Source organism: Pseudonaja textilis, chromosome 1, assembly GCF_049901715.1.
Source record: "Pseudonaja textilis isolate UNSWEBS1 chromosome 1, rPseTex1.2, whole genome shotgun sequence".
Classification (NCBI taxonomy): Eukaryota; Metazoa; Chordata; class Lepidosauria; order Squamata; family Elapidae; genus Pseudonaja; species Pseudonaja textilis.
In genome coordinates, this window is record NC_141990.1 from 298,596,346 (window position 1) to 298,620,269 (window position 23,924).

The 23,924-nt window shown below is 35.3% G+C and overlaps 1 protein-coding gene and 1 non-coding gene across 9 annotated transcripts in view; both read left to right on the forward strand.

Moving 5' to 3' along the window:
- Positions 1-23,924, forward strand: part of PPP2R5C (protein phosphatase 2 regulatory subunit B'gamma) — a 63,812-nt gene that overhangs the window by 35,241 nt on the left and 4,647 nt on the right. For 2 of the 8 annotated variants that reach the window (XM_026698506.2, XM_026698510.2), the window contains 11 exons: positions 802-912; positions 2,401-2,493; positions 2,580-2,710; positions 10,650-10,709; positions 11,846-11,954; positions 13,853-13,906; positions 15,219-15,389; positions 16,582-16,709; positions 20,598-20,699; positions 21,976-22,048; positions 22,660-22,770. In XM_026698506.2, coding sequence (XP_026554291.1) covers positions 802-912; positions 2,401-2,493; positions 2,580-2,710; positions 10,650-10,709; positions 11,846-11,954; positions 13,853-13,906; positions 15,219-15,389; positions 16,582-16,709; positions 20,598-20,699; positions 21,976-22,048; positions 22,660-22,770 — 1,143 coding nt within the window. Of the gene's footprint in view, positions 1-801; positions 913-2,400; positions 2,494-2,579; positions 2,711-10,649; positions 10,710-11,845; positions 11,955-13,852; positions 13,907-15,218; positions 15,390-16,581; positions 16,710-20,282; positions 20,449-20,597; positions 20,700-21,975; positions 22,049-22,659; positions 22,771-23,924 lie in introns of those variants that run through there. The other 6 variants (XM_026698509.2, XM_026698512.2, XM_026698507.2 and 3 more) reach the window with 4 other exon arrangements.
- Positions 7,214-7,316, forward strand: LOC113435359 (U6 spliceosomal RNA). The gene has a single exon (XR_003373908.1). It is a non-coding gene; the product is annotated as a U6 spliceosomal RNA (small nuclear RNA).

Here is a 23,924-nt window from a genome sequence, read left to right on the forward strand (position 1 = left end):
CGTATTGTACAATCAGATACATACTAAATGATTAACATCTAATAACAGTTTATGTTCAGTTATTAGTACCAGTATGAAGAATGGAGTGTTTATTTTGGTCCTATACATCCAATTGTTAATTTTGTTAGAATTTGCATGGTACATAGATAATGTTCTAAATTTATCATAAATGCATAGTCAGTGTTTAAGCTTATCATTGACCCTGCTCTTCTTCAACACCAGTGGTATATTAGGTGAAGCTAAGATTGGGAGGCTTGCTTGCAAACTACATAACATCTGCATTTGTTGCAAGAACTATTAGAACACAGCTTTAAAACTAGCATAGTGGCAAAACTAGCATAGTGGCATAAGAGTCTTGGTGGTGCAATGGTTAGAGTGCAGTACTGCAGGCTACTTCTGCTACAGCCAGCTGCCTGTAATTTGGCAGATCGAATCTCACCGGGCTCAAGGTTGACTCAGTCTTCCATTTCCGAAGTGGGTAAAAACATGACTCTGGGTGGTGCACAACAGTGCATCACTTCTATGATAAATTATACTTTTTTTCTAGTTAACTACGTTCTAAATTGACATTTCAATTTCATTTTTTCTAAATGGACATTTTCCTCTTAAGATTCTAGGTTCCCCCCTCTTAATAAATTAGAATTTTCTGAGAAACTTCTTAAAAGAAAAGTTTCTGTAGTAAAGAAGAAGATATCATACATTTATATTTGCTTAGTTTTTAAAAATATTTATGCAAGAACATATTTTTTAAAATTGGAGGTTTTTAAAAAATACTTTTTGCTTAATCAAGTGTGATTTTAGTTTGCAGTTAACATGTTTCGCACACTACCCCCTTCGTCCAATCCAACGGGAGCAGAATTTGACCCAGAGGAAGATGAACCAACTCTAGAAGCTGCCTGGCCTCACTTACAGGTAGAACTGAAATACATGCTTTCACTCTAACTCGGGAATGGCAAAATTAGTGCAAACTGTGGGATGAACATGTAAATCTAGATATTGAATTTTTTCATCTGGTTGGGTCTAAATTCTGCATATTAATGTATTCTAACACTGCTGTTTCATTATGCAGTTAGATTAATGTTTAAAAAAGTAAAATATTACCATGTTTTGATGCAATGTTATTGATCTTAATAAGATTATAATTTTGAAATTTAAACTTTAAACATAGGTAAGATTTGTGGTACCTGAAGAGAAGGTATAAGTGCAATTGTAAACATTCATATAATTTTAAGTAAAATAGTATTTTGGGTTTCACGTCAGACCCACTGATCCATTGTGATACTCCAAAATTAAAAAGTCAACCTTTTTTCTCTTCCCATCTCACAGTTACTTTTCTCTTGAAACAAATTTTTGTAAACTGGCATCTTCCAGATTTGTTGAAATTACAATTTCCATAGGTTTTAAACTTCATAATTAATACCCCTTCTAGCTTTGAATTCTGGAATTTCTAATTCCAGGATCTCAGGCAAATGTCAGGTAGCCTTAAGTCTTTGGTGCAGCAAACTAGTAAACTCACACCAACTACAATAGTGATTAAATTTTTACCTAAAATATATTGGGAAATCTATCTAGCTTTTATTTATAATTTTTATCTCACATAATATTTGCTAAAACCAATTCTAGCACATCCCAGATACATGTATTGACCCTAATTAAACCTCTATTGGAGAATGTACATTTTTGCACTCATCTTCCAACATTTTATCTACAATTCAGAATAGTTATTATATGTTAATTGGCTTATTATGAAATTAATATAGTAAATATTTATTGGGAAATAGAATTGCTCAATTTGTTATGAACAACTTCCTGCCAAGCCTTAGTAAAATGAATGGTTCAAGATGGTTTATTGTCTACAAAAAAAAAAAACAGAACATAGAAAACTGAAGAAATTAATCTTGTACATACAGGTAGTCCTCAACTAATGACCACAACTAAACCCAAAATTTATGTTGCTAAGTGAGTAAGTTTTGCTCCATTTTATGACTTTTCTTGCCACATTTGTTAAGTGAGTCACTTCAGTTGTTAGTGATTCTGGCTTCTCCATTGACTTTCCTTGTCAGAAAGTCACAGAAAGGGATCACATAAGCCCAGGACATTGCAACTGTCATAAATGTGAATCAGTTGTCAAGGATCCGAATGTAAATCACATGACCATGGCAATGCTGCAATGGTCATAAGTGTGAAAAATGGTCATAAGTCACTTTTTTCAGTGCCGTTGTAACTTCAAACAGTGACTAAATGAACTGCTGTAAGTCGAGGACTACCTGTATTAATTTTGATATGATTTTAGGTCTTTCTTGGAAAGTGTTTAACACTTAGTATTGCCTTAACAGCTTTTCAAAATTCAAGTTGATTTATATTGTAAAACTAATTTTTATTTTTGTGGATCTTTTTCAGCTTGTATATGAATTTTTCTTAAGGTTTTTAGAATCTCCAGATTTCCAACCTAATATAGCTAAGAAATATATTGATCAGAAGTTTGTATTGCAGGTGAGGTTAAAAAAGAATATATCTTCAAACTTTAAGTTCCATTTAATTTGAAATGAGTTAAGCAAATAAATGTTCATCTTTTGCAGCTTTTAGAGCTTTTTGACAGTGAGGATCCTCGTGAAAGAGATTTTCTTAAGACTACTCTGCACAGAATATATGGAAAATTCTTAGGCCTAAGAGCTTACATCAGGAAGCAAATTAACAACATATTTTATAGGTATGTCTGTATTCTGTGCTGATGCTTAGTAATAGGTAATGTATTTTAATCATGTTACAACTTTTTTGGTAGAAAACAAAAATGTTCTCAAAATCAAACAGTTATAAAACAGCTAGTAATGTAATTTTCTTTCTAAAAGGCAGGCCAAAACCTTTTTTATTTACTTAAAATTGGAGTTCCATGACTCTTAACAATACTGTATTACCGCATTTTGGTATATGAATTAATAGCTGGGTATTTTTTAATGTACAGAAGATATGTATAGAGGTGGATTGCAGAGCGCTTTACAAGTAATTGTTCATTCAAAGCTGTAGAAGCACTATATTTTATCATTTTTCTTTTGTACATTTTCCCCATTGCCAAAGTTTTCCCAAAAGAGAACATATGGCAGAATCCCTTTAAAGAAAATAGTGCCAGCTGTGCCACAGCTTTTGCCAATCTATAAAAGACAGAAGTACCAGCTGCAGATAGAGATAGAAATGTAAATAGAGTGAAAAAGTGTTATCTGTGTGAGCCAGCTTTTGTTCTATATACCAAAGATGGAAGTAAAGATTTCTACTGAAGGAAGGAATGTCAGTTGTAATTATGACAAGAATGCTTGAATGTTCAATATCATCCCATCAATGTCCTTGTTTGAAAAGGATTTTAACTGAAATGGGATATACAAATGACTGAATTATTTATAGAGATACATTCTAGTTTTTAACCAGAGATGATAATCACATTATAATTAGGTTAGGTTAGGTTAGATTCTGGAAAGCTAATGCTTCAATTATAAGATTTGATTAGAATAAAGATAAATCTTTTCAGACTTTTACTTTGGAATGGCCTTAACTACCAATCTGGTTCCAACCTCTCCAAATGAATACTCTAGTATTTAAAAAGCTGCAGAATCAAGGGAAAAATTTGACTAAATTTGATAATCTTATCACACAAAAATTTGTGGACCCTATTTACAAATTATTAATACACTCTCAGAAACCAAACAAACTAAATATTGTATTATTAAATAAATGCATAATGTAAATGTTGTAATAATATGCAACAATGGACTTTCAAAGGAAAATTAAATTGAATACCATAAAGAAAACTGATATGTTTTATCACTGATATATTCTTCCAATTCTGATAGTTAAAGTTTTCTAACAATCATTTTCTAACGATCAATTCAAGTTATTCTTCCATCTTTGGCAACAATGATCCAGCAATTCTAAAAAATTATATATACTAACTAGAATGAAACAAATGTTAGAAGTTATATTTCTTTTTCAACCTGCAATATTAATTTTTTCCCATATATTCCCACAAAATATTCTGACTTTTAAAGCTAACTACTGGTTTTTTTATAACTAACCAATGAAACCCTGAAAAGCTTTAATAGCCAAGATTATATAAAATAATCTTTGATATATGAAAAAAAATCAGTTCTACAATTAAAAATGTTAAGTCAAATAGCAACTCCTGTAGTAAAATTTTCTGCAGACATATATCAGTATGTTGCCACAAATGTTTCCATCAAGAAAACACTATTTTTGCAGCAATAACAGAAAAAATTACTTAGGTTTCAATTTTTTTTAAAAAAATTCTCTTCTTTGATATATATACTTTAAATCTTAACTTTTGATGAAAGAATTAAAATTGTTCAAAATAATGAGAGGACTCAAGATGACTTAGATCAAGAAAAAGAAAAAAATAACTATATTCTCTAGATGAGCTGTTCAGAGCATCCATTGTTTGTTTGGGATGATGCTTCTGTTGCTCGTCTGATAGCCTGGGTTTTAATTGAGAGGATGCTCCTCCTCCTCTATGGGACTCCTCCCTAACATCCCCAGTTTTTGCTCAGCCTTCGTGGATATAGGCAGCTTAATTTCCTTTCCCTTGGCCGGAATAGCTAAGGCTTCAAAAGGAGACAACAAAAAAGGTTTGCTTTTAAACTCTAAAACAACTCCTTTAAGGCCTTTAGTTTCAATGAGTCAAGCAGCTCCCTATGGCATATAACTCAAGCCAGGGGAGCTCACCGTAGCTTCAGATAATGATCTTTCGCCCCCAGGACGATCAGAGTGATAACGCCTCAGCCACATGGCTAACAACTCACATTTCTTAGCCCGTACCATAACGATCTTTTCAAGCCAAGTTGTTACGATTGCCCGCGCCCAAACGGGAGAGGCTCCATTTTAAAAGGGTCCGAGGCTTCTTTCTCTCCCCTGGGAACACCGTCTGGGGTGGGAGCATCAGCGCCCATCTGCCCCACCGTGCCTTTTTATTCAAGGGGAAACTCTGCAGTATCGACTCCAAACAAGGCGTGGAAGTGCTGTTAAGCCGATTTAACTCATTATGCACCTAAAGAGATAACAGCTGGCGCCATTGCAGACTCACTAACCATGTGGTAGTGATCTGCATTTTATTTCTGGAACTGTGAGTGGTTATTCTTTCCCCAAGCAGGGGTCTCCTTCCTGGAACCCAGGGGAAATCACCCTAATACATATGTGTATGTATACATGTGTGTGTGTGTGTGTGTGTGTGTGTATATATACAGATATTCAGATATAATTATTCTATTTTGGATCCTTATTCATTAAGGAGGAAACTGTTGACTTATGCCCTCACAGAATTTAATAGCAGCACCACAGAGAGCACCAAGGCCTGTGTCTGCCTGTGCAGGAAGCTGTCGCAGGCCTACATCTTATTTCAACAATTCCTCCTTTCTAGGCCTATGAGGTGTTCCAAATTTGTCTAATTCAGAAATAATAATATTAATAACAAAATAATAATAATGTTAATAATAATAGGAACAAGAATAAGAATTCAGTATTCTTACATAAGGTTATACAAAACTGGGGAGCATTGTTTTAGGGTTCCCTAGCCATTGCTGGTTCAAGCCGCTGGGCCTGCCAACCGCCCAACATTTCAGCCACATTAACAGTAAAATTTAATAAGCGGTCACAATGGCAAGCGGCAGTAGCTCAAGAGCCATGTTAAATTCTCAAAACAAATTGAAGCATTCCAAATGTACCTCCTAAGCAGCAGAAAAAGACGCTAACAAGCGCCATAAGGTACTAGAAAAAACACATGAAGAAGTTCATGTGGGAGGATGAAGAAAATTCTGAAACCTCATCTCCTCCAGGCCTACTTCGGCTCCAATCCCCCTCTGCAACCACCCCTGGATCTGTGTGTGTAATCCAGATGCAGCGCAGCTGCACAAGATCAGATAGCCCATCTAGATCAGTACAAGTGACTCAAAGTGCCCCTGTGGCCACATTGCTCCAAAAGTGGCCAGATTCTGTCAAGATTATGACTTACCAGAAAAGATCCTCGCAAAATGAGACTGTGGATGGAATTAGCAATACGGCAATGTATCTCTGCAGGGGTGTAGCATACTGCTCTGGCCAACAACAGAGCACTCCTTCTGATTGGAATTCCCTATCACTCAAGTCACTAAGCAGGACAGAGCATCCTTACCCTCAGGTATCTCTCCACAGGAGATTCTGTAGTTTCAGATATACTCCTGCAAGGTATATAGAAGAAGCAAGGGCTATTGATCGGGTGGAGCCAGAGGACTCAGAGTTCTCCTGCTCAAATTCTCAAATTCTAGTTAGATTCGCATCGGCTCACAATAAGAGGTGATGGTTGATGCTACATCTTGACGACTAAAACAACGCCGGCACCATTTTGTTTATAAGAATTCCATGGCATTATCTGTTGAGAGACCACTTCCCCTCACAAGGATCTCTCCATGAGGGTCCAGGGGACATTTATGCCGATTATGGACCTCTTTCTGAGGTTGACTATTGGGCTTCCTTTTTAAGTTGGCAGCCCTCACAGAATCTAGCAGCACAGTAACAGCGAGCGCCAAGGCCTGTGTCCGCCTGGGCAGGAAGCTGTTGAGGGCCAGTGACTGCAGGATCACCCAATTGCAATAAAGGTCCTGAAAAGTGTTCTCTATTTGGCTTCACAATTTGATTCCATATTCAGTCATCTAATTATGAGTTTGGTAACAGCACAACAATTTATGTTAGTAGCTGTGCACACATATAACAAAAATTATATCAATAATAATATAATCATTATTATATCAATAATAACATAATATTAATGATATCACAATTATGAATAATAACATAATAACAAATTGAACTTACCAAAAAAAGGGGGGAGCAAATATCAAGAGGATTTCCTGCCTCTGTTTATCTAAGGCCTCTGGACCAGTCAATGGTCCATTAATATCGTATACACATATAGGTATATAGATATATAGATACAGATATCTCACCTTGTGGGCTTTAGGTCAGATTCTTCAAGGGCAACCAAAAATACCCCCAGAGGACAATAAACCAACTCAAAGTAGGTCAAAACATCCCAGAGAGACCTCTAAGGCAACAAAGGATGCCAAGAGATGCCAAAATGATTTAGATAAGCATATCTTTAAAAAAAAAATGCATGAGGGAGGTTGAACAGAAGTCTCAGTCCTCTTCCCCAGCCAGGCTGATCCCAGTTCCAGAGCGCTTGCTTCAGCAGCATAAAAACTAAAATTGGAATGATACAGAGAAGATTACCATGGCCCCTGCGCAAGGATGACATGCAAATTTGTGAAGTGTTCCATATTTCACCTTGCCTCCATCCCTGGATCTCTCAAAGCCATCCAGGAGAGCCTCAGAGGGACCGGTTCAACCCAGGCCTTCAGCAGCGCTGCTTGCCTGACAAGACAGTTGCGGGACCACGCCAGAATTCCTCCTCCCAGAGGATATCCCTGACAAATTGAAGGCCTGGAGGGACATGGCGATTTGACGAGGCATCACAGCCGGGGTACAGTAGAAGTTGATGGCTAGGCAGCCTCCACAATCTGACCTCGATTCTCACTCAATTTAGTGACTATGCAGAACGGACCTTCATTACCAGCGGGTACCTCCTTCAGGGAAGTATTATATAATCCAGTTACACTTTCACATGATGCACAGGATGAGGGAGAACTAGAGACCAGATAAACAGGTTGAGGAAGGGTCTACTCATGACAGTGACCAAAATCTGTCAGAGGCAGATCCCCTTAAAAAGGGGGAGGGGGCATGTCAGACATTGAAGGCATTAAGCCAGACCACCGACCTTCAGGTCTGTTTCACCCTCAAGAGTTTTTTTTTAAAGTCTCTGTTGTTTCAAAACAAAAACAAAATGTTCCTGCCTTGATATTCCATTCCCCTCGCCCCAACAATCGTTACTCTAAGGGGGGGTTCAGACGATTTTGAACTTTTTGAACTTTTAATGCAATCTATAAGCAGAAGTTACAATATAGGTGCTTAACACTGATAATACTCCAACAAAAGTTAATTCCCAGTTAGAAGGAAATGAAAAAGCTTAAGAAAAATTCTAATTAAATTGTATAAAAACAGACGTTTAAAAAAATTGAAAAAAAATGCATTCTGAGGAGTTGGTACACTAAGGTGAGCTTATACAGATTCAAGACCATTTAGGGAGGAGGAAGCTCAACGTTTTCTACATTATATTGCTCATGAGAAGCTTCTTGTAGACATTGCAGAGAACCATCTCTATGAATCAATTCCAGCTCTTGGAATTAATCCAATATGCTAGGTTTCATCAAGATTTCAACCTTATCATAAGTCCAATTACAATAAAGTTATTTAGGAGGGTCTTAATATCCTGGAGCTCTCTTGAAAATCCAAACCGCTGGAATATACAAGTAAAAACCTAATAATCTTCCCTGATTTGCCTTCTAAAATAGTCAGCAAATATAAAGAATTTAATCAAATTTTATGAGACAGCAAAACAATAGAATAAAATATTTTTCTTTATCCTATGGTGTTTTTTTTTATTTGCTTGCCTTTGTTAGAAACCAATCTTAATGTAACTGTCAAATATTTAAAGATAAGGGTTGATATGCATTCTGATGTCAAAATGCAATAATTTCTGCCAATGTATTTTAAAGAAGATAATCAGTTCAACAGCAATAGCAAAGAGAGGTTAGATATGTCTCCAGTGATTGTAGTTTTGGAGGGTTATGTGATTGTAGTTTTTGAAGGTTATTTTTTCTCTTTTTAGGAATTAAAATTGTATTTGAGATTCCTAGAAGGCTTATTTTCCTTAAACCATTACCCCAAATGTCTGCTTCTAGACCTATATGCAAAAAAAGATGGCAGCAGCTATAAAATAGATCCAGTCATGAAATAGTTTCTCTGTTTTTCAGTTTAGTCTTTTAAAAATGTGATGCAGGTAGTCCTCTTTTATTAACATTTTTATTAGATTATAGAATAAAATACAAAAATAAAGTACAAAAATATGAAAGCAAATAATAGGACACAGTGGGGAGGAAAAGTGGAAAGAAAAGGGGGGGGGGGAGAAAAGAAAAAAGTGTTGACTTCCGACTCCTGTTACAGTAGAATAAAGCAATAACATGAAACCTCAACTTTTTACTTTTCCATAATAGTATAAACTAGCTATTGCTATAACAACAAATCAGTCAGTAAAACCCAAAATCAAAGTTTCATTTTTTTCCACCTCAAGCACAAAATCCAAACCTTGTCTCCATGTAGTTCTTGACTTACAATCATTCAAAGTTACAACAGCACTGAAAAAAGTGACTTATAATAGTTTTTCACATGACCATTGCGGCATGCCATGGTCACGTGATCAAAATTCAGATGCTTGGCAACTGACTCATATTTATGACAGTTGCAGTGTCCCAGGGTCATGTGATAACTTGCAGTCCACTGACAAGCAAAATCAATGGGGAAGCCAAAATCGCTTAACCGTGTTACTACCTTAACTGCAGTTATTCTTCTCCCACTTAACTGTGGAAAGAAAGGTCATAAAATGCAGCAAAACTTATTTAACAAATGTCTCACTTAACAACAGATATTTTGGATTCAGTTGTGGCTGTAAGTCAGGACTACCTATATCAGCCAGCCAAGGTATACAGCTATTTATGCTACATCTACATTTAGCGCATACTTTACTTTTGCAAAGAGGATGAGTAGCTAACCCTTTTTTGTTTTCTCTATACTGACTTAATTTTAATCCAATTTAAGATGCTAATTTTTATTACATTTTGAGTCTTGAAGGTCAAGGCATTACGCACACTTGCATATCTTTTTTCCTGTTCAAAGTAGTAACTCAAGCCTGTTTCATAATTTTTTAAAAATTTCCTAATAGGACCAAACCCATTTTTATTTTCATTTCCATGCCTCTTCCTTGTATTTTCCTAGTAGTGGTATTTCCCACACTGGTTCTGTTATTGGCTGTCATCATCTGATGGAATTTAATTGAAATTATTTTGTTTTAATTTCAAGCACTGAAAATGATGGCTTATTTTTTTCCACATAAACTGCATAGTGTTCCTTATTTCTGTTAAAGTTTTTTCATTTCATTTTTTCTAATGCCCTTTGAATGCTCCTCAAAAAGCAGCTGGTCCTTCTATTATCTTTCAAAAAATATAACATTTTTATTTACTGTAGCTATATATTCAGCATATGATTTGATAATAGGTCATTGTGTTCTTGCACACTAAAATATATTTCCATTAATGTTATGACTATCACAACTCTTTTATTTCCAATCTAGAAATCCATTGTGTTCAGGGTGTTTTACTCAAAGCAAATTAGTACTGGATTAATTTCTATTCTATTCTCTAATTCCATTCTAGTCAGGCAAGTTAAAAAATCCAGTTTATTGATATCCCTTGTTTACCTTGAATTTAAGATAACCTTATGTAACACTATGTATATTTTTCTGATATCTTTCCCTTTGTTTTCCTAGCTCTCCTCAATTATAATAAAAAATAATACAAAATTCAGTTGAATAAAAATTCTGAATCTACAAATATGCACAATATGGTTTTAAATTGATGAAAGTAAGTTGTGTTTGTGCCTTTTATCCAACTAAGCATATTGTTGAATAAATTGCACCATTGATGATAATGAATTTTTTTTCTCAGGTTTATTTATGAGACAGAACATCACAATGGCATAGCAGAATTACTGGAAATATTGGGAAGGTAAACTGCTTAATAGTTATAAATCATAATAAATACTACTGCTTAAAGTTAAAGCTTTCTGGATTTTATAAAGAGTAACAATAGATCTTGGACTGAACAGAACAATAAACATTTTGCATAGCTTCTCTCAGTTATAACTGAAAAAAGCCCCTTGCACCCACAGACAGCTACAAAGCTTCCTGAGGTTTGCAAACTTCTACCGGCAATTCATCCCCTCCTTTGTGAGGATTGCCAAACCCATGACAGACCTTGTAAAGAAGGAGAGATTGAATGCCATGGTAGAGCAGTATCTGAGGTGCTACAAGAATTATCAGCAATCCAATTAGGGGGACCTCCTGTTTTTTGCAGAGGTCGCGTACAAGAATGCTGTTTACAGTAGCACGGGACTAACCCCCCTCAGAGTGGTGAGCAGCATGGACTTCGTCCCAATGCCTGAGTATCCAAGGGATCCCCCCTCCTCAGCCAGCCAACTCTCACAATCAATCAAATCAAGCAATCTCCAATTGCTCCCTGACATCTGGGGTACCTGGAGAGAAACTCAGACAGCTATGGCAGAGATCAGGAGGAGAAACAGACTAGGCCTCCAGCCAGAAGCAAATAGAAACTGATAGCATAATTAAGGCTGGAGAACAGCCCTCCTTGAATTCCAAAGCGAAGAGACTGGCTCCAGGGGAAGAAAGAAACCCAGATAAGTACTGGCAGGGAAATAAAGTTCCTAAAGCCTCTGAGGCTGAGTTTCCCCATCCCAAGGCCCAAAAGGGAGAAGGCCCTTGAGTGAACTGGGAAGAGTGGATTGGATGTGGACTGGAACAGGCCAGGGCCCTAAAGTCCCTGATGGAATCCCAAGGGAGACCCATGGAGCAACCGGGAAATGCCAGCATGTCAACTCCTAATAAATCAACCTTGGAATTAGTGTAGCAAAATGGGTTAGTGCTTTACCATTACAGAAATGGTTGTCTTTATTTGTATTTGTAAGCTATTTGGGAAGTCTAACAAAGGCACTTGAATGAAAGCACATCTTAATGGAAGAATATGTTTATAAAAAAATGAATGTTTATATGTTTTTTTTAAAAATGAAATTGAAATGCAGCAATACAATAGATTTTCTAATTCTGAAACATTTCTTTCTTCTTCAGTATAATCAATGGATTTGCCTTACCATTAAAAGAAGAGCACAAAATTTTCCTTCTCAAGGTATTATTACCTTTGCACAAAGTAAAATCACTCAGTGTCTATCATCCACAGGTAAATAGTTTGATGTGTACTTGTTGTTTTCATATTGATAAATTACATAACTTCAATTTTAAGTAGGAAACTATGAAATAAAATGATGTTTATTTCTGAAAACTTACATTTATGGTTTTTTTTAATTATTATTTTTTTTAATTTCAAGCATTTTAAGCTTTCTCAAGAAAATTGCTAAAATAGATGGATATGCATTTCTTGATAAGCAGTAAAATGTTTCTTTATAAGTACTTATTTGGGTATTTTCTTGCTCCTTAATCTACCATAAATAATGAGCGGTGCAGTGGTTTAGAGGTGAAGGTGTTTGTCTCCCACTCGGGATGTTAAAAGAGGTCAATCCTAGGCAGCATTAGATGTTTCTCTATTAGGGCACAAAGAGAAAATACCTGCTGCAAACTCCACATAGACATCAGGAAGAGCATCCAGCCAGTAAACGCTCAACTCCATTTAGTCAGTAAAAGGGATTCCATCCCAATAAAAGAGATTACAGGGTCATAAAAAGAAAAAAATAACAGGCATGGCATTTTTCTAACAAGCAAAGTGATGTACATTTTCTACACAAATAGCTATCTGGAAAATCTCAGTTTTTATTTGAATAACATTGTAGATTACTACTGCTACATTGGGGAATACATCACACTTGAAGTGATAGAAGTTCATGTGATTAAACAGAAATATGCAAGCAAATCAAGAATTCTCATTTTTCTAAATTAAATCTCTGATTCCACTCCCTCTAGTTCATCTTTTCATAAACGGATTATTTGAATAACTAAATGAATAGCTAATGGTAAATAATACAAATGCACACTAAAACCAGATAAGAGTTCAGGTTCTAATGATTACCTGTACAATATAATTGAGATATAATCTTCAGTAGTATTTCATACAGCTTCATCTAGTGGAGTAGAGAAATCAAAATCTTTGTATGTTAGTAGCTTCAGCTTGGTAGGCATAGAATATGGAGTCTAGAGTAGAAATGTAGGTTGGTTAATGCCCCAAATTGATCCATTGCTAGTAAGGACATAATTAACAGTACTAAATAATGAGCAGTACTGTGTTTATTTGTGTTTATAATAGTAGAGAAAGAAATTGAAATAAATGCCTAGTATTTTTTAAAATAATTTTATTCTCTACCTGTGGCTTATGTGAGTTCAGAGAGGCATGGAAAGTGGCATCTCCTCTTCCATAGATATTATTTCCATTTTAGCATCATTAGATTTGCTCTACCACGTTCTAAGATTTTTGTGTGATTTGCTGTTTTGTTTGAATGTGCATTGCAATATAATATAATACCTCGTCTGAAGTATACAAACCACTTAATCATATTCAGCCAACTATTTATATATGGGGGTGCAGATATAGTACTTTCAATATTAATTTGAACTTTGAATACAAAGTTATACTCACAAGCCCAGAAAAAGGGGGTGCAGTGGCAAATAACTCATTGAATAAATTGGCATCATTATATGAGCAGAAGTTTCTTATTTGACTATAATTAGCTGGGCCCTCAAAAATATTACTTTGGAAAAATCTATGCAGTTATGTTACTCTATTAGGATGGAACGTCCTAATAGAGTGTATCTGAGTTTATCTGTGCATGGCATTGTTTTTTGGATACTAAGTCATCTTTTATTTTTCCAGGCATTTTTAAGAAGAATTAACAGTTTGTGGTTTTAGATTTTTCTCAACTGATTATTTTACTTCTATTTTTCAGATATTTCTTTATTGTTATATTTTTCAAACATTCAACTAAAAATTTCTCTGAAATTCAGATCTTTTTTTCTTTTGTGGTATTTTGGGTTTGAAATTCTTTATTTATTTATCTGGATAAACTTTCTATATGTTAAGATTTCTATTGAACCACAACTTAATAACATTATTATCTTCTCTCAATTTAGCTGGCTTACTGCGTAGTTCAGTTTTTAGAAAAGGACAGCACACTTACAGAGCCAGTAAGTCTAGTTTATTTTTCCTTTTGAAAATATTTAATTATTTAAACAGCATATTTTTAAAATTGTGATCTTATTACTTTGGCATCTGCAACAGCTAATTTGCACCGTGCACTGTTCATATCATATGTTCAGAATGGTACAACTTGAACAATTTAAACTGAAAGACAATGTGCCTTTAAATATTATTTAAAATTGAACAATTTGTGGTCTGTTTACAGTTAGAGTTTACAGAATAATATCTGTATATATAGTTCTGGTTTTAATCTACTACTATAAAAGTGGTCATATTAATTAGCAAACATAGACACACGTATTTCATTTTTAAATTTATTTTTCTGGATTGCATTGTTTCAGAAGAAAATGGAAATAATGAAAGACACTAGAATAATTTTTAAAAAATTATTATTTCACAATACATCCCCACATGTACTTTAGAGAATTTTCACACTGCTTTATATCATGAACATATTAACTATAAATGTAATTGTTTTCATCTCTTATTAAGCATTGAGGCTCTAAATGGCAATATAACCTAAAGCAGCAATAATGCTTTAGTCTTTGCTTTTGTTGTTTATGTTTCTACGTGAAAGCTATATTATTATTATGTGTTTTTACCTCACCATTGAGTAAGTTTTGTCTAATGGTTAAGGCACTAGACTAGAAATCACAAAATCATGCGTTCTAGTCCTGCCTTAAGCATGAAAGCTGGCTGGGTCACCTTGGGCAGTAACACTCTCACAGTTTTGTTGTGGAAAAAATATGAGGAGGATGGAATATTACATATGTTCACCACCTTATGTTATTTGTAAACATAATAAAGGCAGAATACAAATAAATATACATAGAAATAAGTATTGTTTATACAGGCAATAAGCCATTGGATATTGCTTGAATTATTAGTTATTATTAATTACTAGTTTTAAATACTGTACTATTTGGACATTTAAAAAAGAATTAATAATAGACATTTCCAGAAGCCCCAATCACTATGCTATATTTATCTTAACTGACGGGTTTATTTTCTGCAAATACACAAAAAAGTTCTAAATAAGAAAATAATAATTTCTCACTTGAATAAACAGTACTCTTTCTTTGAGGTCACCCTTTGTGAAAAATTTCAAATTTTGTTCAGTCATGTTTGCTGAATCAGTAGTTCAAAGTAACTCACTTGGTCAAAAGATCAAAAGTTTCCTTGTAATGCCCTATTCACTGGTTTTAAGAATTATGTATTACATATGGCAGTAATGCTATATAAGAGTAATATTTGAGGCAAGCAATTAGAAACCTAGGTATTTGTGTATTGTATTTCCAGGTGGTGATGGCGCTACTCAAATACTGGCCAAAGACTCATAGTCCAAAAGAAGTTATGTTTTTAAATGAATTAGAAGAAATTTTAGATGTTATTGAACCAACTGAATTTGTGAAGGTTATGGAACCTCTTTTCAGGCAGCTAGCAAAGTGTGTCTCAAGTCCACACTTTCAGGTTGGTCATTTTAATACATTAAATTCTGTGGGGTTTTTTTAATTAACATGGCATGCCAATAGTCAAGTTATTACTCACTTTCAATTACAGGTAATCTTTAATGGTGACTTGTTCAGTGACTGTTCGAACTTGCAACAGTACTGGATGATTGCAATTGATCCTTGATGTTCTGGGTCTGCAGTCACATGATTATGATCTGTGTGCTCAGCAACCAGCTCAGGTTTCTGACCAAAACAGCATTTTGCAGGCAAAGGCTCATGATTTGTGATATTTCTGGTTGGTTTCCCACAAGTAAGACATTGGGGAAGCTGGCAGGAAGTCTGAGATCATGATCACTTGAGGGTTTGCTTAATGCAGGTAACTGGAGATTCCTGGAACTGCTTTCACTAAGTGGCATGATCACATGAAAATGCGCTTTACGACTACAACACTTACTGACAGAAATACTGATTCAATTAATATTGTTAACTTAGGACCTGTATGCTTTGTAAATACTGTATATTGCAATAGAGCATGCTGCAGCTTTTCCAAGGCAGCTTTTCTTTTTCATGGCAGAAAATGTGTTAGATCAGGTCCTATAAGTTGTGAAGGCTTTTTCTGTGACATTAGCAAAGGGATATTGTCAGAATGTAGTTCTGACATTTCTATGAGTATTATATAGTTGAGTAGTAGTAGTTCTAGCAGCTACCAGTCACATACCACCATCTATACCAGGGATGTCAAGCTTAGATCTGGCCCGCAGGCCCGCCCTGGAAACAGCAAATGACCAGCCCGCAATGCCTCTGCCAGCAAAAATGAAGCTCGAGGAGGCCGCATACAGCCCAGCCAGGCTCTGTTTTCAGCTGCAACAGCCTCGTGCAACCCTCTGCCAGGAAAACAGAGCTCTGTTTTCACTGGCAGAGGGCTGCAGGAGGCTGCTGTGGTCAAAAAATGGAGCCTCAAGTGATGATGAGGTGGCCACTCCCACTCTGGCCACCACCACCAAGGTCAAACACAATCCTAATGCGGCCCTCAATGAAATTAAGTTTGACAGCCCTGATATATACAATAGAAGTTGCATGCAGAGAAAGATGAACTGCTAGAAATAGATCAAATAAGATCAAAGCACAATTGCATCATCAAAAAGAGAATATAGTGGACATTTTATGGTTTGTATAAGTTGCTAAATGGCTAACTATCTCATATACCTTAGGTGGCAGAACGAGCACTATACTACTGGAATAATGAATATATTATGAGCTTAATCAGTGACAATGCAGCTAAGATTTTACCCATCATGTTTCCATCCTTGTATCGAAATTCAAAAACTCACTGGAACAAGTAAGAATCTTTCTGTTTTATATTCCTTGGTACATAAAATTTAACCCAGCTCAGTTGGAGGACTTTATGAATTATGGTAGTGTGTGTGTAGTGCCCTTGAATTTCCCATGAATATAAAGAACATGAGACTATTTCTTCAATCAGTGAGGCTATATATTACATCTTATAAGGCACTGAGCAAATGTGAAATTTGTTCTGAATTTTCAGCTCACCTTCTTCAAGAGCTGACATATTAAAACAGACAGATTAACAGAGTTGGAAGGGACTTTGTAGGTCATCTAGTCCAACCCCCTGCCCAAGTTTGACATTGGCACAACATACAAAAAACTTACGCATCAGATTAACATGAGAGCATTTCTTCACCACTGTCTGCCAAATGCTCAATATACATGAGTAATACAAATGCATGCTTGTACATCCCAGCCCCTAAATCCACTACTTTAAAAATGTTATATTTATTAATTTTATTTTTAGTGTTTATAGGCCATTCCATCAATTAACTCTGGCATACAACCCCTCAAATCCATAATTTGTTTTACAGTATAACAAAGGGATTATTTTTGGTGGATAATAGGTTATGTGGATAAGAGTGTGGGTAGAACTTTCAGCCATAAAAGAATGTTTTATGTAGAAGAGAGGAAATTTGTTTCTCCTGTAAGCTGCAAATAAACTAAGAATTACGTATAGGGTAACCAAGGATACTGAATAAATCTACCATTAAAAAAATACAAAGTAAGTAAGCAGTTTAATTATTACAGGTTTGCTTTTGGATCTATATTAGATTATTTGGACAAAATAATTTAATTTCTCTTAAGTGATTGCAATTTGACTTTCATATTTGCAATGTCATTTCCTAAATTGCTATATTAATTTGATATATGAGTTGATGAAGCAACCTAATTCTTTTTTCCAAATATGTTTATAATGGAATGTAGACATTTAGATTGAAAAATTGAAAAAATCATTGGGAATTTTTATCTTGATATATTTGTAATATATATTTCAGTTAGATATTTTCACATCTGTCAGTATCATCATGTTACACTATAGCTAATTAGTTGAGCATGAATATATCTTTTCTGCAAAAGTTGCTGTGTGGAATTTTGCTTTATGCAAAATTATGCCAGACTTCAATTCCTAAACTTACCTGCATGTTAATATGGGGTAAAAATAGGAGTTTGTTTTACTAATGAAAAGTAATAGCTTGTTTTGTTCTCTGTGATCCACACCAATAGGTTCTGTGTCTGCTCAAACCATCATTTGAACTTCCCAGAGTTTGAACTTGTGGTAGCTTCATCTTCCTGTCCAAATCCATAGAGTAATCATAGTTCACATCAATCTTTTCAGTTCTTTTTTGTTAGACATAAGACCAATATGTATCATGCAGTGTTTTTTTTCATACAGTGGATATAAAAAAGTAAATACCCTGTTAAAATGCTTTTTGAGATATAAAAAAATGAGACCAAGATAAATCACCTCCAGTTTTTTTTCTACATTTAATATAACAATTTAAGCTGGGCAATTCAATTGAAAAACAAACTGAAATCTTTTAGGGAGGAAAATTATAATAGAAACATACATCAACATAATTGCATACATGTGTATACCCTTAAACGAATACTTTGTTAAAGGGCCTTTTGATTTTGTCAGCATTCTGTCTTGGGGTAGGAGCCTATCAGCCTTGGGAATCTTTGCCCATTCTTCCTTGCAAAAATACTCCAATCTGTCAGATTGTAAGGATATCTCCTATGTACAACCCATTTCAGCTCACAGATGTTCAACTGGATTCAGACCTGGGTTCTGGCTGGGCCATTCCCAAACTTTGATCTTCTGGTAAAGCCATTCTTTTGTTGATTTGGAGGTATGCTTTAGGTCATCGTTGTGTTGTGTTCATCTTCAGCATTCTAGCAGAGGCCTAAAGATTTTGTGCCAGAATTGACTGATATTTGGATCTGATCATAATTCCCTCCACCTTGACTAAAGCCCTAGTTCCATCTGAAAAAAAGCAGCCCCAAAGCATAATACTGCCATCACCGTGCTTCACTGTGGGTATGGTGTACTTTTGGTGGTGTACAGTGTTGTTTTTTCACTAACCATACTTTTTGCAATTATGGCTAACCTTGGTTTCATCAAACCCTAACACATTTTTCCACAAGCTTTTGTCAGACTTAATATAGGCTTTTGCAAAGTGTAGCCAGGCTTGGATGTTTTTCTTTGTAAGCAAATGTTTTTGTCTTGCCACCCTATCCCACAGCCCAGACAGAGGAAGAATATGGGAGATTGTTGTCACATATAATACACAACCAGTATTTGCCAGAAATTCCCGTAGCTACTTTAATGTGTTATAGGCCACTTTGCAGTTCCTCAGAGCAGTTTTCTTCTTTTTTCATCAATTATGCAGGGACATCCAGTTCTTGTAATGTCATTGTTGCATATTTTCTCCACTTGTTCATGTCTGTTTTCACTGTGTCCCATGGTATATCCTATATCCTGGAAAAAAAATTGTACCCTTCTAACTAACACCTTCCAACAGTGAGATCCCTTTGATGTTTTGAAAAGTCTTTGCAGTCCCTGGCTTTTATACATCTTCTATGTTATACTAAAGATGTTTTGATCCTCATATTTGATATATTCTTCATACGAGAGCCAAGTTAGTAGTTAGTTAAAGGCACTGAATTAAAGTCCCTAGCAGAATACAAGTTCTAGCACACTAGCCAACTGAATGTCTTTGGACCAGTCATTTCCTTTCAGCACTAGAAAAATGGAATACTATTTCCAAAAATATTTCCCAGGAAAACTTCATGGACTTGTTTATTTATTTGGCAGTAGTCAAGTCTGACTGAAAGAAACACATCCAGAAAAAGGTCCTGAATCTGCTGTTTCTTTTATTAAAAGTGAAAAAAGCCAGTTTTGACTTCTGTTTTATTAATAATTTTCCTAATGACAAATTTTTATGAAATTGTTCATATTATTTTTCTTTTTTCTTGCTATTTATCTATAATTTATCCTAGAAAACGTTTTATCATCCAGATGAATAAGTGAGCTCTGTATCATATGTTCAGACCCATCTTATTTCATCTTTTATAACAAGCTAATTCTCCAGTAAAAATTTTCTTACAAAGTCAATCTCAAAATTCCATTTGTTTTAGATAATTATTTGACTGTCCTTCTTTCCATTCTCAGTCATTATTTTAGAATATCATTCCACATCCTGAATGTCCTTCAAGGATTTGCTTCTAACTTTTAAGAGATGTTCATTCTTTTGTTATTGGGACAAAAGATTACTGCTGCCTCTTTAGATTAGTCATACTTATCATCAAATTATTCTATGACATGACAAGGCATATTGGGTATAAGACTCTTTCCACTGAAAAGGAGATAGAATTTGAAAAAGCAGTTTTTTTCATCTGTAAATCTCTGAACCACTTCCCATATTCAGGGATGCAACTTACTATTCCCCCACTGGTGTGAATTTCAGAGACCATGATGAAGAAGAACTAGTTATTGACCTGAATTGTGGTTCTTCAAGTGGTCTTCTGTGAATTCACACAGCCTACTGTCCATCCATGTTAGGTGCTGTGCATCACTGGTTTTGAGGATATCTCCACAGCAACTAACAGAATCAGCAGAAACCAGTCCCAGTGCATATGTAGTGGGCAAGATGGCAGTTTCCTGCCAAACGTTCTAACTCTGGGATATGTTCAACTGCACAGATGCAGAACACATTGATGTGTATTTCACAGAATTTGTAAGTATTATATTCCTCATTGAACCTTTAGTTTCTGTGCGCTACTTTTAGCTAAAGGAAACATCCATTTGTTTGGGGGGCTTTTTGTGAATATATGCACTGCAAAGCCTGAATCTATTTTGAATTTTTTTTTTAAATAGGACAATACATGGCTTGATTTACAATGCTCTGAAACTCTTCATGGAAATGAACCAAAAATTGTTTGATGACTGCACTCAGCAATTTAAAGCAGAAAAACTTAAGTGAGTTTCTTCTTAACATGTTCTCATCTTTATTTCTCTTTCTTAAGATCTGTGAAAACATCCTGCTGTGTTTGTTAAAAAAAAAATTATTGCACTTCTGTAGATATTACAGGTATGAACACAATTGAACCCCAGATTTCTGTTGCTAAGCGAGATAGTTGTTAAGTGAGTTTTGCCCTATTTTATGGCCTTTCTTGCCACAATGTACTCACTATTTACTCAACGGTAAGTGAAACCAGTTTTGATTCAAAATGGAATGGCTCTTGAGACAAAATTCTTAAGAAAATAATTTTAATTAACTTTTAATGTCAACTTTAACTGTCCTTGCCTATTTTAAATCTTACATTTAGTCATTATGTTTTTAACATTTTATTTTTACACCAGAGTCCCTCTGAAAGGTGGTCCCTAAATGTCAAATAAATGATAAAAAATGATACACATAGATAAAAAGTGTGAGATTTTTTTCTCATTAAATTCCAAAATCCAAAATGCTACATTGTGAGAAAACATCTCATCTGTCACCAGGATTGCCAGGATTCCAGTTTGTCAAACAATCTCATTTGCTTTTGAATATTGAAAATAGTAGTAAAACAAGCAATCAGTTTGCAAAAAGTATTATTCTTCTTGGCTTTCAAATCTCCAGATGTTCAAACATCTTGGCAAATAAAATTCAAATAATTTGTTATGCTATATGAATAAAGAATAGAGTAGTACATTCTTTAGAATCATCAAAGAAAGTTTTGAGCATATTCAGAAAGAATCGTGGAGTTGTAAACATTTAGTTGCTTAAAAGATAATAGCCAATGGCTTCATTCTGCTATTATAATTATCAGTTTTTGTTCAAAGGTAAAGAGGAATTTCAAAATTGTCAAAGAATGTCATTTAAAAATTCAGTTTACTGTGAATTATTATATTTTATTCATTTTGCCTCCCTACATATGCTTCGTATTTAAGCTGCAACAATGTAGAACGTGAAGAGAAAGCAAAAAATCAGAGCAATGTAGCTGATTATAAGAATGGTCTCTCCCTTCCGCCCCCATGTGTATGTTTTAATCTCTGCTTCCTGTTCATTTTTCTCTGGGATTATTGTTTATCTGTAATTCTAATATCTATTGTCTCCTCACTGTAAAGGAGTTTGTTCCATTTGTAATATATATAACATTTTAAGCAGAAAAAATGTGAAAAGTCCCTGTATTTCCCATCATTTTAGTGTTAATTCCTTTATGTTCATTAAGCATTGCCTAATATGTGTGACTGTTCCTTTTTTTTACCCTAGAGAAAAGCTAAAAATGAAGGAACGGGAAGAAGCTTGGGTCAAAATAGAAAATCTAGCCAAATCAAATCCTCAGGTAAGGCATTCCAAGGATGAATATTTTAATTTAAACTCACTGGAAGAACAAAGGTTACCAAAGTAATATTTATTTACTGGTGTTTTTTGTAGAAATGTAGCTTTATATTTATATCCTTTAATGACTAGAATCCACCACCACCACCCCAAAAAATCCATAAAAACAACAGATTTTACCAGTCTTACTCTGCAGCATCTGGAACTCAGAATATCATTTGATCCATAGCAATTCTTATTTATTTTCCATTATTTCTTTATTGCCTTAATTAGTAAAAGCCAACAAGATAATTTTCCATTATTAAATAACCTTTTAAAGCCATCAAAGTTAATGGCCCCATGACAATATCTCTAATAATAAAATTTCATAAATTAAATGCTCTTTGAATTTCTTCCTTTTAATCTCCCTGAACCTTTGTCAGATCTCTTGCTTTTTAGAAAACAGAGTTAGATTTTATTTCTGATTTGAAGGCAAAATGTTTTGCTCATTCAAATGTGGACTGATGTTAACATTTCTGGCAATAAAGTGCCTGAACTGTTATAGCTTCTAACAATTTGAAGAATCTGAGATTTGCTATAAAAAAAAATCTGACATAACTTTTTGTATTTGGTTAGTACTCAGTATATAGTGACACCTCTCTAGTGAGCAGTCCAATGGAAACAGATGGGCCTTTAATTGAAGACTTGCAGGTGCTGACAAAGGGAGTGAAGGAAGAAGCTTGTCCGGTAAGCATATACAGGTAGTCCTCCAGTTAAGATAGCATTTGGAGCTGGAATTTCTGTAGCTAAGCAATGCACTTGTAAAGTATGACATCACCTGACCACTTCACTTAGCTATGGCAATCTCTGTATTATTGCTATCATTAAAGGAAGGTTATGGGTCATTCAGTGAATACCTCCCTGCAACTTCCTACTGGTTTCCAAGAACCAAAGTCAGCGGAAAAACCAGCAGGAAGTTGCAAGTCCAAGGTAGTTTGCAAGAAGACTAGCAAATAAGTGGCTGCTGCCGGGTAGGAAAGGGTGAGCAAGTGGCGGGAGAGGTATGGCACGAGCACAGCAGGGTTTGAGTGGCTGTTGCCCGGCGGGAGAGGGTATGCAAGATGCAAAATGAAAGGAGCAGTGGGCATGGGGTGGATGTGTGCAGGCGGTGGGGGAAGGTGAGGCATGCATGCAGGGCTTGCGGTGGCTGCTACTGGATGTGTGAATGGCAGGGAGGTGCAGCATGAGTTCAGCAACACTCGGGATGCTTCTGTCGGATAGGGGAGGCTTACCAGTGCATGAGGGTGCATGAGTAATTGGGGAGGGTTCTCAAGTGACCAGGGAAGTGTAGTGGAAGTGCGGTAAGGCTCAGGAAGGATGCATGGATGGGGGAGATTTACCCATGCAACTTGCGACCTTTCCTGCCAGTTTTACTACTGGTTTTGCATGTGGGGAGGACTGCAGGGAAAGTCGCAAATGGTGATCAGGTAACAATGGGATGCTGCAATTGTTTTAAGTGCAAACTGGTTGCCATGTGCCCAGATCATGATCAGGTGACTGCAAGGATGCTCAGGTGGCTGAAACTTTTAGGATCAGTCATAATTACCGTTCTTTCAACATCATTGTAACTGAATGGTGACTAAATTAGAGGTTGTTAGTTAACTGAGGACTACCTGTAGAGAGAGGAAAAGAGAGAAATAGCTTACTTCTTTCAAATTTGATTCAGAACTATTTATTTGTGAATTGTACAATTTATCTCTAAAATTGCAAGAAATTGAAACACGCAGAATAATTTTAGTAATTTTTAAATTGTCACTTCATTTGCTTGTTAGCAGAATGGTTTTAATAAATGCTAAATTTGGTCCCATTTTTGTGTTTCAATTGAATAATTGTATATTTCT